The sequence below is a fragment of the Galeopterus variegatus genome, unplaced genomic scaffold (assembly GCF_000696425.1).
Source record: "Galeopterus variegatus unplaced genomic scaffold, G_variegatus-3.0.2 Scaffold4830, whole genome shotgun sequence".
NCBI classification, from domain to species: domain Eukaryota; kingdom Metazoa; phylum Chordata; class Mammalia; order Dermoptera; family Cynocephalidae; genus Galeopterus; species Galeopterus variegatus.
Genome location: NW_007730941.1, coordinates 27,039 through 44,768, shown reverse-complemented (window position 1 = coordinate 44,768; position 17,730 = coordinate 27,039). Strand labels below are relative to the sequence as shown.

Here is a 17,730-nt window from a genome sequence, read left to right as displayed (position 1 = left end):
TATTAACATGCTCAAAATACCATATTGGGGCTATACTGGATGAAAATATAACGGCTATAATCACTTACAAATGTGTCAGACACGGTCCCAGCCCTTAAGGAGGTAACATACTGTTAGAGAAACAAAATATAAAAACATAAAAACAACAATATGAGCTCTAATTAAGTTGAACCAACTACAGAAGAACTCACATCATTATCAAAAGGTACAGGCAAAAAGTACTAGAAGAGTGGGGATCAGGGAGCACGTAGGCAGAGAGGGCCTCGAAAGGCATCGGAGTGTGCTGAAGGCTGGGAGAGACTTCCATCAAAAGAGCCTCCCAAGCAGTGCACAAGATGGAAAGAGGGATCATTGCAGGCAAGGTAATTTGTGTGAGCCACTGGTTGGCTCCTGAAGGGAAGCAGCTGGAGACAGTGCTGAAAGGGCTGGCTGGTGTGATTGATTATGAAGCCCCCTGAAGCCAGAACCACTCCTCAAGGCAGGAGGAACCAGCAAGAGCATTTGAGCCGAGAGCAATACAATCAAAGTTGTGATTTTGAAACTTAATTTGGCAGCCCCCATGTTTTGAATGAAGTAGAGAAAAATAAAATGTCACAATTAGACTTCTGCAAGGTCTCCTATTTGGCCTCCCCTCCCTTCAAAGCCATCCTACACCCGTTACCTCCAGATTTTCTTTAAAACGGTATTTTGCATAAGTCACACCCTCCCCGATGGTCACTTCCTCCCTCTACCTGCACTTCCACGGGGTAAAGCCCCAACACCTCACGCTGGCATAGTCCAGCCCCCTCACAGTCTAGTCCCAGCTGAACTCTCCAATCCCAGCTCTCCCACCACACCCCGTGGATTTCCACCCTCCCTCCCGTGTTTGCCATGGGTCCACCACTCTACATCCCCGAACAAAACCTTCCCCTAGTGCCAAGTACTCCCCTTCCCCAGGCCTTGGGGCCTGCCTCCTTCAGCTGCCTCCGATCTCACTCTGCTCTGCTGACTCACCCATGGGAATTATCACCTTGGAGTTGACGAGGGGCTCCTTTAGCACTGCAGGTCTGTTTTACTTCCCTCACTGCTGCATTTTCAATCCATAGAACATGGCATCCGAGCAACATTCCAAACATAGTAGACAGTAAGCAATGGTGATACTGAGAATGAAGAAGAGGAAGGTGATCAATACTCAGAAGACCACTGCGGTGACCCCACATGAGGGGAACACACAGACAATGGGCAGAACTAAGGTGGAGTGGGTAGAACTAAAAAGATTTTAAAACATATTGGAAGAAAGAAGAGAAATAAAATGATTATTTAGACATGATTGGTAGGAAGACATAACAAACTGATTGAGACTCCGAGCCTGAGGAATCTAAAGAATGATAAACTAGCCCCTAGCACAAAGTAGACATTCAATAGTGGGCGGAGGAATAAAGGGAGGGAGGCAGGGAGGGGGCCTGTGCATTGTGACCAGGTAAGCATGAGCAGCTACAGTGAGACCCCCAGCTGGAAATGTGCCATGGAGATTCAGGGACAGCTTAGCTAGCTCCGGGTTTGGAGTTACCTGTGTAGGCAAATATTCAAAGCCACCTTAGTAAGTGATATCTCTGAGGAAGAAGTGACGAAAAAGAACAGAGGACCTGGGAAATACAGGAGTCATAAAAAGTCCTGACAGTACAGGGATAGGAGTTGCTGTTGGATAACAAAGTATTGGGAAATCAAATGAGTGAACAGTTTCAACAGAGAGAGTAGTTAAGGGTGTCACATGACAAACTAATCAACGAGAATGAACAGTTATCTCTCAGCGAACAGCTCAAATGCCACTTCTTCCAAGAAGCCTCACCTGATCACCCATCAGAAGGCCCTCTCCTTCTCTGAACTATCATCCACACCGCTCTTAAGGCCCATTTCCCCCTCTACCAAGTATGAGAGGCATTATTTAAGTCTTTTTGGTTCCCCTCCTAAAGAATCTAGAAGATCGTTTGGTAGAGTGTGGTGCTGACAACAAGGTCAAAGGTTCAGATCCCCATACACGCCAACTGCAAAAAAAAAAAAACCTAGCAGAGGCTTGAACATATGGGTACTCACTAAATCTTTGTGGAATAAATGAATATACAGCAAACAATTCTCCTGTGTATGTTTTTCTGGAATTACTGCTAAATCCAATTTATGTAAACTAAATCACAAGTCGTACGGGATTTATTTGTTCTAACACCCATGAACTGCTGTAAAATCAACCAAAACTTTCTAAGATAACTCAAATCCAAGAGTACTTCAAAAGCTTATGGAAAGATTTCTATTATCTTTTAATTCTATTTTTCCACAAACCTTTTGAAGTACGCTCATACTTCCACATGAGGGGAACACATATATGTTATCTTAAAAGGCAATTAGAATACTTTGCCTTTGAAATGTTCATTTTGGAACTATTTGTTCTGCATCCTGATTATGATACATAACACAAACATCTATTAAAAATATTCACAGAATTGTGAAAAAAACTAAAGTCATGGAAAACATTTTTAACTGTCCACTAAGGAAGACTGTTCTTTTAGACCCAACCCTGCACCCCCGCATCCACCAAGCCTGGACTCCAGCTCCACAGACCTCACCAGAACCCAGAGGACTCTTATCTTTCCTCTAACACTTACTCCATCTCATGGCAGACAACCACAATCCCAAGAGGCCCACCTTCCCACTCCTTCCGTGTCCCTGGCCCAGGCTTCTTGCTGCTCACAGGGTTTCCCATTCTCCCGCTAGCCCAGTGTTTCGTCCCAGCTCCTGAGCCGTTTCTCCCAGCTCAAGCCCAGCCTCTCTCACCCTCACAAGCTGAATGGACACCATCAGCCCCCATCCTGCTTGACCTTTCCATGGCATTTGTCACTACCGCCCACTCCCTCCTTAAACTCTCCTTTGCTTCCACAGATTGCACCTCTTCCTGCTCCCATCCTGTAAGTGTGAGGGGCGTGTCCCAAGATCTATCCTTGGCCCTCTGTCTTCTCATCCCACTCTCTTCCTGGGAGACTCCTGATGGCTCCAATGATGGCTCCCAATCCTCTCTCCAGGGCAATCCTCTCTTGCGTTTCAAACCTGTGTCTCTGTCCATACAAGTCTCTTGAGCACAAAGCTCCACAAAGACAGAACTGAACTCATTTTCCTCTCAAACCTGCAGCTCCTCACCTGTGGACTTAATAGCCTAATAGCACCACCATCCATCCAAACCAGAAATCTGGGAGTTGTCCATAATTCTGGCTTCTCCCCCACCTCACATCCAGTAAATGATCACATTCCTTCAGTTCAACCTCCCAGCTTCCACAGATTGCACCTCTTCCTGCTCCCATCCTGTAAGTGTGAGGGGCGTGTCCCAAGATCTATCCTTGGCCCTCCGTCTTCTCATCCCACTCTCTTCCTGGGAGACTCCTGATGGCTCCAATGATGGCTCCCAATCCTCTCTCCAGGGCAATCCTCTCTCGCGTTTCAAACCTGTGTCTCTGTCCATACAAGTCTCTTGAGCACAAAGCTCCACAAAGACAGAACTGAACTCATTTTCCTCTCAAACCTGCAGCTCCTCACCTGTGGACTTAATAGCCTAATAGCACCACCATCCATCCAAACCAGAAATCTGGGAGTTGTCCATAATTCTGGCTTCTCCCCCACCTCACATCCAGTAAATGATCACATTCCTTCAGTTCAACCTCCCAAGCATCATGAGAACACATTCCTCCTTTCCGTCTTCACCACCACTGCCTTAGTTCAAGTCCCGTCATCTCCAGCTTCACTGCTTCAACCCATTAACCATTCTCCTGCCCCCAGACTTGTTCCCTTCGGCCCCCAATTCATTCCCTTCCTACTGCTTCCGGGGTCACCTTACTAAAATGCAAATCCTGTCTTGACAATCCCCAGAATAAAAATATTCCAGAAGCTCAAAAGATTAAGATCACAATCCTGAAGATAGCATAATGTGGTCTGTCTTGTAAAAAGCTTTCAACGTAAACTCCCTCGTGCCGCTTTCACTCCACTTTCATTAACCAGCAGACTCAGGATTTGCTCTGAGACTGCTCCTCCTAACTCTCACCCCGCTCCTTCTCTGCTTAGATGAATCCTCCTACCGATCCTTTATGATGCAGCTCAAAGACCACCTCCTCTGGGAATCCTGGAAGCATCCTAGGTTCTCTGAACCTCGTTAAGTCCCTAGTCATTGCTCAGTGATAGTCCTCATCACACTGTGGCACAATCACTGAAACACTGACCCTGTGCCCATTTCCCTCACTCACAGATGTGACCCTTGAGTAAGGCGGTCCGTGTTTTCCACATCTTCAAGTCGCCAGCTCCAGTAAACAGCCTTAGGTTCAATGATGCCAGAAATGAATGATCACACAGAATTCCACACCTATCTTACATCAGCAAGCAACATTACATCATTACAAGCATCACGCTTGTAATTTCTGAGAATCGTAAGATGCTATCAAAGATAATTGATCCCAATTTCAGAGATGTTAAAAGGAAATGAATGATCACACAGAATTCCACACCTATCTTACATCAGCAAGCAACATTACATCATTAGAAGCATCACGCTTGTAATTTCTGAGAATTGTAAGATGCTATCAAATATAATTGATCCCAATTTCAGAGATGTTAAAAGGTAAAAAATTGGAGTCTGTGAAATGACATTAAAGTGGCATGATTGTAAAAATCTTAAGTATTTAGTCATTAGTCTAGGAAAGCATTTTAAAAATCTAAGTGCTGTAAAATCAACCAAAACTTTCTAAGATAACTCAAATCCAAGAGTACTTCAAAAGCTTATGGAAAGATTTCTATTATCTTTTAATTCTATTTTTCCACAAACCTTTTGAAGTACGCTCATACTTCCACATGAGGGGAACACATATATGTTATCTTAAAAGGCAATTAGAATACTTTGCCTTTGAAATGTTCATTTTGGAACTATTTGTTCTGCATCCTGATTATGATACATAACACAAACATCTATTAAAAATATTCACAGAATTGTGAAAAAAACTAAAGTCATGGAAAACATTTTTAACTGTCCACTAAGGAAGACTGTTCTTTTAGACCCAACCCTGCACCCCCGCATCCACCAAGCCTGGACTCCAGCTCCACAGACCTCACCAGAACCCAGAGGACTCTTATCTTTCCTCTAACACTTACTCCATCTCATGGCAGACAACCACAATCCCAAGAGGCCCACCTTCCCACTCCTTCCGTGTCCCTGGCCCAGGCTTCTTGCTGCTCACAGGGTTTCCCATTCTCCCGCTAGCCCAGTGTTTCGTCCCAGCTCCTGAGCCGTTTCTCCCAGCTCAAGCCCAGCCTCTCTCACCCTCCTCCTGCCTCACTCCATTGACTATTCACCTTCTTGTCCACTTTACCCTGTGAAATCTGGGATCTGCTGAGGTGGGAGTAGAGGATTTGCCTTTTGTCCTGAGACTTTTATTTACCACTTCCGCAGGGCAGATAGGGTCTGCTTCAAAAGGTTAAGAATTCCCTGAACATGGTAAGACACAGAGCCTCCAAATAATCAGATTTTCCTTGGAAAACTGTAACAAGCCCAAATATTGGAGACAGGGAGATATGCCTTACAAGAAGCTTCAAAGTGTCATCAACCCACACCTTCAGCTGACTGGAAACAACCCATTGGATCCTAGAAATTCCAGAGGGCGCGTTCCATTCCCTCTCTGGGGTGCTTCATTTACTTGCCAGAGTGTCTAAAGGAATGTGAATGCAATCCTGGAGGGCCCAGCTTGCCCAACCCATCAGCTAATCACAAGATGTGAAGATACTTCACTAGACAAATGTTTTAGGTCATCCATCAATTAGCATACGTCAAACGTATGATAATTAACCATATCCTTATGCTTCATAAATTAAGAATGCGAGTGCTAGACTCTCCTGATATTCTAGTTTGCTAATCAGGAAATGGGAGAGAAAACTACTTAGTAAAACTTGGGAGACATGCAAAGTTGATCCTCTTCAAAACAATGAAATGAGAAAATCCTACAAGTACATGGTGATCCTAAATGAAATGCCTTGTAGGCCCACCGGTTTTTATTACACAATAGACTTGTAGTCAAATCTACAAGAGAAAAAAATCAGTTTAGGGAATAGAGGTTAGGCAGGGCAGCTGCCAGGATGTGGAACTGATAAGATCCACCAAGGAGAAGACATGTGCTCATGAAGACATGACTACACACACAAGAACTCCTGAGGGAAATGAGGGCTAATAAATTTGTAGTAAGTTTGGCTGTCTGGCTGACTGTCAGGACTTTTCAGTATTTCTTATAAAACCTCAAAGCTTAACCCATCGACCTCTCAGCAGCAAATCACTGCTCAAGCTCAACACCTGAATCCCCATTGGGGTACTCAAAAACATTCAAATGGAAGAGGCAAAGGGGTGAGGCTGAGCTTGAGGCATTCCAGACATCATGAACCACTGCAGACAAGTTGGAGCTATTCTTTGCTACCACTGAATACCAGACCCAAAAAAACAGATGCATTATTTCACTTACCCTTTATCCCATCTCTCTTCTGTCTCCAATGATTCCCTTCACATGCAATTTTCCTGTCAATGCAAATTCTATTTCTAATCTTGCGCTTGTTTAATTTCCATCTACATCCCCAAAGTTCTTTGAAAAACACTACCTCTTACCTTCCTCCCTTCTAAACACTACCATTTTCTTCAAACAGTAGCACTCAAACTTGCAATGAATTATGTTTTGTGGGGTTTTTAAAAATTAAAAATTAATTTTTAATTGATGAATAATAACTGTGTTTATTACAGGGTACGATGTGATGTTTTGATCTATGTATAAATTACAGAAAGATTCAATCAAGCTAATTAATGTATCCATCACCTCACCAGCTTATTTTTTGTGGTGAGAACATTAAAAATCTGTATTATTTTTAAATATACAATATGTTATTAACTGTGGCCACCATGCAGGGCAATAGATCATTAAAACTTATTCCTCCTGTTTAAACTTTGGACCCTTTGCTCAACCTCTCTCTCTCCCATTCCTCCCTCCCCCACCTCCCCAGCCTCTGTTGTAACCACCTTTCTACTCTCCATTTCTAATATCTTTTATTACACAATAAATATTTATTGTGGAGAAATTAGAAAATATAAATAAAGCAGAAAGTTGTCACCCAGACACATTGGTGTATATATCCTTCAGACAAGTTCTGTGTTTGTTTTTACAAAAATGTCAGCACTAAGAATCTTCCAAATAAAAATACCATCAATATTATTCCACATCAATATGATTTCTAACAAAACCATTTAATGACTGCTTAATATTTCACTTTAAGCATGTGATACAATGGACTTAACAAATATCCTATTCTTATAAATTTGTGTGGCTTCCAATTTTAGACTATTATAAAATCTTGCAATGAAGATACTTTCTTAAGATATTGACTGCTTAATATTTCACTTTAAGCATGTGATACAATGGACTTAACAAATATCCTATTCTTTTAAATTTGTGTGGCTTCCAATTTTAGACTATTATAAAATCTTGCAATGAAGATACTTTCTTAAGATATATTTGCATGTATATCTGATGATTTCCTTAGGACAAATGATTAAAAACGGAATCACAAGACAAAAAGCATGCAGCCCACCACCATCCTCTTAAGTGTTTTTATTCATACTGCCAATTTATCCTCCAAAAAGTTTATTCCAACTTGCTTTCCTTTTTATTTATGCATCATTCAAAAATATTTACTTTGTGCCTACTTTGTGCTGGACACTGTGGATACAGCCTTATCAGCAAAACAGTCACAGTCCTTGCCCTCATGGAGCTTACAATCTAAGGAGGAGACAGACATCCACACCATCACAAATTCTTCATTAGACAATGAGGTAAGCTAAGAAGGAAAAATACAGGGTTTTTCAAAGATGATGGGAATTTTAGAAGAACATGACATAGGCTGAAGGGTCTGGGAGGGTTTCCATGAGGAAGAATGGTTCTGGGATGGGGGCTATGGTTTTCTACCGTAAATCAGGTGAAACCAGGTTATAGAGAGCCCTGGAGAAAATGTCCTAAGTGAATGGAACAGAGTGGACAAAGCCCCTGAGAGCAGAGGAACACAGCACATTGGAAAACACATAAGCAGCTCACTGTGGCTGGAGCACAGAAGCAGTGGAGAGTAAGGCAGGGGCCAGCCCACCCAAGCCCTGCGGTGGCAGCAGCAACTTCCTGCACTCTGCCTCACCGGTGAGACCAATATTATAGTCACATGGCAGTCAAAGTCTAAAGAACTAACAACTGAATAATGACATGATTAACTGTAAATCAGAAAAAAAGTGGTAAATAAAGTTACCCTGCATAAGGAATGCACTTTCAATCTGTTCCAGAACTTTTAGGCATACAATGTTATGTAATGTACTTTAAACAATATAATCAGCTAAATACATTGGTTTAATATTTGCTGTCTAAAATATCTGCATGCCCATAGAGAGCAAAACATATAAAAAAAATTCCTTGATATTAATAAATAATATTCTAAGGCTAAGTCCATTAAAAGAGGTTTAAGGTTTGTCAGAGAAGCTTCATATTCATATTTTATTTAATACAAAAAAACCCAGAAATGTACTTAAAGCCCTACTCTGGAGACAAAGCTACTCCCACAATATTTCAGTGACCGTAATCAAGCAAGTTTTCTATATTCCAACTTGGGTACTCTTATAATATTTCACATGAATAAAAGTTAAAATCAACCTACTCTGGAGACAAAGCTACTCCCACAATATTTCAGTGACCGTAATCAAGCAAGTTTTCTTTATTCCAACTTGGGTACTCTTATAATATTTCACATGAATAAAAGTTAAAATCAATGTTTTAGTATTTTTTAAAAAAATCAAAAGTTAGAAAACATCAAGTATTCCTCATCATGTTTTTATTTATCCACGAAGATAGGAAATTATCATAAATCGAAGGACACTTTTTATTTAGTAGACTATAAGAAAAAAACGACTGAAAGTGTGTACTACAAAATTATGTGCCTAAGTGATTAGGGTCCTCAGTGACAGAGATGAGAAACTATAGGAAATTATCATAAATCGAAGGACACTTTTTATTTAGTAGACTATAAGAAAAAAACGACAGAAAGTGTGTACTACAAAATTATGTGCCTAAGTGATTAGGGTCCTCAGTGACAGAGATGAGAAACTCAAAAGGGTCACTGCTCAGCCGCCCTCATAACTAGAGCAAGAACAGCACATCTGCTAGTCGTGAATATAAAGAGACTTCAAAAATTTATCTTTCGGGGCCGACCCTGTGGCTCACTCGGGAGAGTGCAGCGCTGGTAGCACCGAGGCCGCAGGTTTGGATCCTATATAGGGATGGCCGGTGTGCTCACTGGCTGAGTGTGGTGTGGACGACACCATGCCAAGGGTTGTGATCCCCTTACCGGTCAGAAAAAAACAAAAAAACAAAAACAAAAAATTTATCTTTTGAATTCCCTATCACTTTTCCCTTTCACAAAAGAGAATGCCTATCACAATGCCAATGTTTATTCTGTATAAAAGAGTTTACTACCCCCCCTCAAGTTTTTTTCTGCTCTAAGATAAAGAAAATGCCATAAAGATACATTTAGTGAAAAATTATCTCAATATAAAATCCTATGTTTTCCATTATTTCCTGTCCTTCCTGAAGTTCACCTGGATGTTGCAGTGCAATTTTCTAAACTGCTCACTGTGGATTAGCCTATTCAAAGTAGAATTCTTCAGCAACACACAATGTAAAAGACAGGCTGAAACAGTCCTCACAAATACTCTTTGAAATAGGTAAATTTGAAATAAAATTTTCCAGTCCATTATTTTTCCTAATGACTAAACTCTGAATAAAAAACTTTTTTAAACAGAGGTTTTCAAACCAATGACGTGTGCAGCCTATTTTCATGATGCAGTCATTTAAACTTCTCATCTGTAAAACATAATGCAATAAATTATCAGAAAGGTAGAGAAAAACCCATGAAGCCCTATCTGGTTTACAAAATGAAAACCATAAGCATTATAAGACATGTAGTGTCAAATTTTTCTGGATAATTTTTTAACCCTTCTTGATGACAAAAGTAACAGAGGATTAATGTAGAAATTTTGGAAAACATGGAAAAGCAAGAAAAAAAATCGTTGTAACCCTGCCATTCAAATGGAATTGTAAATATTTGGGGGTTATTTCTTTCGGTATTCTTTCTTTTGTACACAAGTAATTGGGTTTAAGGCATACACACACCTGCATACTTTTTCTTATTCAAAATTGTTTGCATTTTTATCTTTTGTTTACTTAACATATGGCATGTTAAGTATCCGTGACATTAAAAATCCTTCTAAAACATGATTTTCACAACATAGCAAATGGATGTGCCACAATATATTTAACCACTTCCCTACTTTGGCACATTTATGTTGTTTCTAATTTTTTTACATGATAAACAAGACCGTCATAAAGGTTAAAATTCATAATACTTTTGATTATTTTCTTAAGACATATTTCTAAAACTAGAATTACTATGTTAAAAGTGAATTGGATAGGGACAAAATCACCAACCCCCCCACCCCCCACCAAAAAAACCCACAGCCTGTTCTACCAGACTTTAACTTTTCAAAGGTCACGAAACTTACAATTACGTGACACATATATTTACAAAAAAAAATTTTTTATCATAAAAAATTCAATGTCTAACAAAATTAGAAAGAACAGGAAACAAAATCACCATTGTTAGCATATACTTATAGAAAAAAATTAATTTAACTTAAACCCCACACAGTATACTTTAATCTGTTCCAAATGAGTCAGAGAACACAGAATAGCATGTTGGTACCAGAAGATGAAAAATTATCTCATCTACTTAAGAAAAGGAAAATATCTGAGAGAATGGAAGCGGAAGCCCAGAACAGGAACGTAGGAAAAATAAAAAATTTCCTACAATAAACCAGTACTACAGACCTCTCTCTCTCACAAGGCACCTTAGCCCAACTCTTTTTTCTCATTTTAAACCTTGAAATTCACCTTTTTAAATTTTCTGAAACAAACAATAATTTCATTATAACAGTAACTGACTTAATGGTTAGCACTTAAAATTCAAGGGGAAAAAAAGGAATTTCTTAAAAGTCTAAACTCAATACCCTGAAATAAAATGCTGATATTTAAGATCTTCAAAATAAAACTTTTAATACTTACTTGGTATGGGAAAGTTTTATTTCTTCCCTTTGTCTCGCAGAATAATTTAGGTTCCCACCTAAAACACAAATACATGTGGAATCCTTTCAATGTAAGTACTGTAATGTAAGTAAAATTTGACACCCCCCTGTCCCCCCCCCATCTGCATAGATACACCTTATTTTAAGCAATAGAAGAAGCTTTGGGAGAGGAAAAAGAAATAGTTTATCTACTAGAAACTTCCCAAGGGAAAAAAATAAAATCCTTATGTGATACACATAATCACTCCTTAGTTTTAGCTTTTTTTGTTTTAATTTGGACTTACATATTGCTTCAAATTTTGTTAACTGGGAGATTGTATTAATATTCAATAATAGTGAAAATAAAGAAATATTAAAGGAAATGACCTAAAATTATTTAAACAACATGTGTATTACATTCTGCTAAGTATATAACACTCTTTAGGAGAGAGCAGTTAGAAAAAATTAGTAAGGACAACATCAAAATATTATAAAGACCAAAAAATAAAAGCACTAATGCATATAATTTGTATCTGCAAAAAAAAAAAAAAATTGTAAACAAAATACTTTCAACCTTAAAATGCAAATTACAGTGATAAATATGCTTCTTTTTAAAAAATACATAAAATGATAAGAGGAGGGACTCTAGGTTATTTTTTAAATGCCATATTTCTTTATTTCTTTATGCTAACATAAAAATAATATCTAACGTTTTGTATTACAAAACAAACTGATCTAGTTAGAAGATAAAAAAAAAATGATAGCAATTTTAATAAATGTGAAGATCCGGAACACATAACTATATATTACATTATCAAATGTGTTTCCGTCACTATGAACAGAAAGTCATTATTACATGAACTAAAGCACTGACCCCCAAAGAGGTATACAGACAATCCCGGGACCCCACAAGAGGTCCACAGGAGTTTGAGAAGAAAACACCAGAACTTCTACTTACCTCGGGCACGATTCACCAAATAGAGTAAGACCACAGACAAAAGTGACACTGGGAGTGAAAAAACACAGGGGCTTTAAAAACTATGTATTTCTTCTCAATGATTACTATGTAATCATAATTACAAAGTAAAGCTTAGACACAATCAAACCTTTATTAAATAGCATTTAAAACTAAAAACACTGTTCACTATTCATTACTTTATTTTTGAAAAAATACCATTGAATACTATTCAATAATGACTACTATTCATTATTTTATTTTCCAAAAGCACTAAAAGTAAATTACACACCATTTTCTCCATGGACTACCCAGCCCGGGGCTGGCAAAGCCAGAAACGGAGAAACTGAGAACCCCAGAGGAGAAAGGAGGCCTCTCTGTCTCCTCCCTTTGTAATTGTTGGTCCCTTCCAGCACTTTCCCCCCAAATCCTGCCAGCCTCTAGACTGTTTATCACAACCCTTTTGGGGGTTTTAAGTCTGAAAACCCTATGTCCATTTTACAAATTAAATAACCAAACAATAAAACATGTTCATTAGACTCCCAGAAGCCCACAGACAGTAGGCTTTTTGAGGTGTTTAGCTTTTTCCCTTAACAAGTGAGGCCCACTGCTTAATTTACTTTATATTGAAATGGCAACAAAAACATTTTTAAATAGCATGGTGTTTGGTGTGAGATCTGACTGAAATTAAACTACATGTTGCAGCATTAAAAATACACAAACAAAAAACCAAAAAAACACTTAATAACCTAATGTTTTGAATTCCTACATAACCCACTTTCTAAAAACACTGTTTTTTAAATTTGATGTGTTTGTTTCTAAAATTGAGATAAGAAAATGCATTCAAGTCTACTCCTAAGCAATGATCTGCAAATACCACACTTCAAGTACAGACAGTCTTTATTCCCTATAAATGAAAATAAAGTTTGATAAAATCATCACTGTGGTTTGCCATTTTAAACATATGATTGAGGTATAAAAGACATCTTGATATGTTATAGTAGAATTTTTTTTTCAGATAAGCACAATTATCCATGGAAAAATTTTTTTTAAAGATTATATATGGAAAAATGCTGATTTATTTTTATAGTTTTTCAACAGTTTTCTGATGCTTCCTATTTATAACCGATGAACCATATAGGTAACAATTAAATAAAATACTAAAAATAAAAACAATTTAAAACTGCCTAATAAATAAACCATGAGAATCACACCTAAATCACACCAATGTCCGCACATGCACACTAGGGACATACTCAGGACGCTTTAAATTGTTCCACTTTAAAGGGAAAAATATTTTTTTAAAAGTTTTTTTTTTTTTTAGTGTTCCTAATTTTTTTATTTTTATTTTTATTTTTCAATATACAATGTAGCTGATTTTTGTGTCCCTTTACCAATTCATCTTTCCCCCCTCCCTCTCCCCCTTCCCTCAGCATCATATCTGTTCACTTGTCTTAACAAGTTCAAGGAATTGTTGTGATTGTTGTGTCGTCTTCCCTGCCTCCCCAACTACTGTTTGTTTGTATATTTATTGACTGATTTCTAGTTCCCACAAATAAGTGAGAACATGTGGTATTTCTCTTTCTGTGCCTGACTTGTTTCACTTAATACAGTTTTTTCTAAGTCCATCCATGGTGCTGCAAATGGTAATATTTCATTCTTTTTTATAGCAGAGTAGTACTCCATTGTGTAGAAATACCACAGTTTCCTTATCCACTCATCTGATGATGGACATTTTGGCTGGTTCCAACTCTTGGGTATTGCAAATAGTGCTGCAACAAACACTGGAGTACAGGTGTCCCTTCAAAATGATGATTTCCAGTCCTCTGGGTATATTACCAGCAGTGGAATAGCTGGGTCATATAGTAGATCTATCTGTAATTGTTTGAGGAACCTCCATATCATTTTCCATAAAGACTGCACCATTTTGCAGTCTCACCAACAGTGTAGGAGGGTTCCTTTTTCTCGGCAACCTCGCCAGCATTTATCATTCTCAGTCTTATGGATATTAGCCATCCTAACTGGAGTGAGATATATCTCAAAGTGGTTTTGATTTGCATTTCCTGATTGCTGAGTAACATTGAGCATTTTTTCATGTGTCTGTTGGTCATTCGTATATCTTCCTTTAAGAAATGCCTATTTAGCTTCTTTGCCCATTTTTTAAATTGGTTACATTTTTTTGCTGTAAAGTTGTTGAGTTCCTTGTATATTCTGGATATTAATCCTTTGTCAGATGTATATCTTGCAAATATTTTCTCCCACTCTGTTCGCTGTCTTTTCACTCTGTTGTTTCTTTCTTTTGCTGCACAGAATCTTTTTAGTTTAATATGATCCCATTTGTTTATTATTCCTTTGGTTGACTCTGCTTTTGGGGTCACATTCATGAGTCTGTACCCAATCTTACTTCCTGGAGTGTCTCCCTTATGTTTTCTTTAGGGAGTTTTATTGTTTCAGGGTGTATATTTAATTCTTTAATCCATTTTGAGTTGATTTTGGTATATGGTGATATGGGTCTAGTTTCATTCTCCTGCAGATGAATATCCAGTTTTCCCAGCACCATTTGCTGAAGAGGCAGTCTCTTCCCCAGTGTGTGGACTTGGTGCCTTTGTCAAAGATCAGATGGCTGTAGGTATATGGGTTGATTTCTGGATTCTCTATTCTAGTCCATTGATCAGTGTCTGTTTTTATGCCAGTACCATGCTGTTTTAGTTATTATAGCTTTGTAGTACAGTTTAAAGTCAGTAGTGTTATGCCTCCAGCTTTTTTTTTTTTTTTTTTTTTTGTGCTCAGAATTGCTTTGGATATTGGGGTCTTTTGTTATTCTATATAAATGTTAGGATAGTTTTTTCCATTTCAGAGAAAAATGTCATTGGAATTTTGATGAGGATTGCATTGAATCTGTAGATCACTTTGGGTAGTATGGACATTTTCACAATGTTAATTCTTCCAGTCCAAGAGGAAGGGGTATCTTTCCATATTCTTGTGTCCTCTTTAATTTCAACAGTGGTTTATGGTTCTCATCATAGAGATTTTTCACATCCTTGGTTAACTTTATTCCTAAGTATTTTATTTTTTTGGTGGCTATTGTAAATTGGCTAGCTTTCTTGCTTTCTTTTTCTGCACATTCACTGTTGGAGTATAGAAATGCTAATGATTTTTGTGTGTTGATTTTGTTTACTGCAACTTTGCTGAAATCATTTATTAACTTTCAGAGTTTTTTTGTAGAGGCTTTAGGTTGTTTGACATACAGGATAATATCATGGCAAATAGGGACAGTTTGACTTCATCTTTTCCTATCTGGATGCCCTTTATTTCCTTCTCTTCTCTTACTGCTCTGGCTAGTACTTCCAACACTATGCTGAACAGGAGTGGTGAGAGTGGGCATCCTCTCCTAGTTCCTGTTCTTAATGGCAAAGGTTTCAGCTTTTCCCTGTTCAGGATGATATTGGCAGTGGGCTTATCATATATGGCTTTAATTATGTTGAGATATTTCCCGTCTATACCTAACTTGTAGAGTCCTCATCATGAACGAATGTTGAATTTTTTCAAATGCTTTTTCAGCATCTATAGAGATGATCACATGCTCTTTGTCTTTGATTTTACTGATGTGGTGTATCACATTGATTTGCGTATGCTGAACCAACCTTGCATCCCTGGGATGAATCCCACTTGATCACGGTGTCTAATTTTCTGTATGTGTTGCTGTATTCTGTTAGCTAGTATTTTATTGAGGATTTTTGCATCTATATTCATCAAGCATATTGGACTGCAGTTTTCTTTTTTTGTTGTATCTGCTTTTGGTATAAGGGTGATGTTTGCCTCATAGAATGAGTTTGGGAGAATGGCCTCTGTTTCAATCTTTTGGAATAGTTTGTATAGAATTGGTATCAATTCCTCTTTGAAGGTTTGGTAGAATTCTGCAGTGAACCGATCTGGTCCTGGGCTTTTCTTTGTTGGGAGCCTTCTGATAATAGCTTCAATCTCTTTGATTGTTATTGGACTGTTCAGATTTTCTATGTCTTCTTGGCTCAGTTTTGGTGTTTGTATGTGTCCAGAAATTTATCCATTTCCTCCAGATTTTCAAATTTGTTGACATATACTTGTTTATAGTAGTCTCTAATGATTCTTTCTATTTCTGAGGTATCAGTTGTAAAATCAACTTTTTCATTTCTAATTTTTTGTTATTTGGGTATTTTCTCTTCTTTTTTTTAGTTAGCCTTGCAAATGGTTTGTCAATTTTATTTACGTTTTAAAAAAAACAACTGTTTGTTTCATTGATCTTTTGTATCGTTTTTTGGTTTCTAGTTCATTAAGTTCTGCTCTGATCTTAATGATTTCTTTCCGTCTGCTAACTTTGGGTTTGGATTGTTCTTGTTTTTCTAGTTCTTTAAGGGGAAATGTTAGGTTGCTTACTTGCCATCTTTCCATTCTTCTGAAGTAAGCATTTAATGTGATAAATTTCCCCCTTAATACTGCTTTTGCAGTATATCACAGGTTTTGATGTATCATTATTTTCAGTAGTTTCAAGAAATTTTTTGATTTCCTGTTTAATTTCTTCTTGGACTCATATGTCATTAAGTAGAACGTTGTTTAATTTCCATGTGTTTGTATAGTTTCCAGAGTTTCATTTGATATTGATTTCTAATTTTAATCCATTGTGATCTCAAAAATACATGAAATAATTCCAATTTTTTTGAAAAACAAAAATATTTAAAACAGAATAGGAAGCAGATTCCACTGCTGCCTTTAAGGGCAGGAAAATGCTTGTGAATCTTCAGAGAGCTAGAAAATAAACAGCTGTGAAACTCTGATACACAGACTAAGAATTAGGCAAATCTGAGAGACATGCCTTAGGGATTTGGTTTCAAAGGTGGGGAAAAACCTAAAAGTAGAAATGAGAACATTCAAAGATGGCGACGGGTCTGGAGCGGCCGTGCCAGGAGACAGCGCGATCCTGAGAAGTGTGCGCTGTGATACCAGAGTACTAATTGCATTTCCAAGAGCAACAAAAAACGAATAGTTTTTTCAACAACGATCCTACAACGACAAACAAGCAACAACAGGTTCGAGGTTTTAGGGCCGACACAAAAGAAGACTCCTGAGAGCGCCCAAGCCCTGCTGCGGGTACGAGCGAGCAGCCCCAGACAACAAAGGCCAAGTAAGCCAGCAGAGACGACACAGAAACGGAGTGGAACGCGCCAGACCGGCCCAACTCTGCGAGCTCTGTGAGTCACCCCAGCCCAGCCCACACTTGCGGGGCGAAGCCCGACTGCTCCCCGCCCACCTGGCTCCCACCTACCACACCAGGCTAGGCGCCCACAGCAGAGCTGCCTCCATTTTCTCGGGTGGGGGCGGAGACGGCCGGCTTAGTGAAGGCAGGCCAGCCATCTCTGCTTGGCACGGCTCCGCACTGAGACGTGCCATTTGCTTACCTCGACGCGGGGCACCCCGGGGCCTGTGGACCGGCCTACAATCCCACTCTCCCCGCAGATCTCTGACAAGGCTGGTAGCGTGGGGAGCCCCTGGCCAGCGCCGGGAGGGCAGGGAAGAGGAGCCCGCCCAGATCGTCTCTCCACCACACCCTGGG

At 38.8% G+C, this 17,730-nt stretch overlaps 1 protein-coding gene and 1 long non-coding RNA gene across 2 annotated transcripts in view; both read right to left on the bottom strand.

Annotated features, from left to right (window-relative positions):
- Positions 1–7,616: 7,616 nt before the first annotated feature.
- LOC103603857 lies at positions 7,617–8,818 on the bottom strand. The gene is made up of 2 exons (XR_551655.1): positions 8,727–8,818; positions 7,617–8,609 (listed from the first exon to the last, which is right to left on the bottom strand). It is a non-coding gene; the product is annotated as an uncharacterized LOC103603857 (long non-coding RNA).
- Positions 8,819–9,389: 571 nt separating this feature from the next.
- The window catches only part of MFSD1 (major facilitator superfamily domain containing 1), a 30,453-nt gene continuing 22,112 nt past the window's right edge, over positions 9,390–17,730 (bottom strand). Inside the window, 3 exon segments of the mRNA XM_008588446.1 lie at positions 9,390–9,932; positions 11,190–11,247; positions 12,147–12,194. Of these exon segments, the coding sequence (XP_008586668.1) occupies positions 9,929–9,932; positions 11,190–11,247; positions 12,147–12,194 (110 nt within the window). The 3' untranslated portion in view covers positions 9,390–9,928.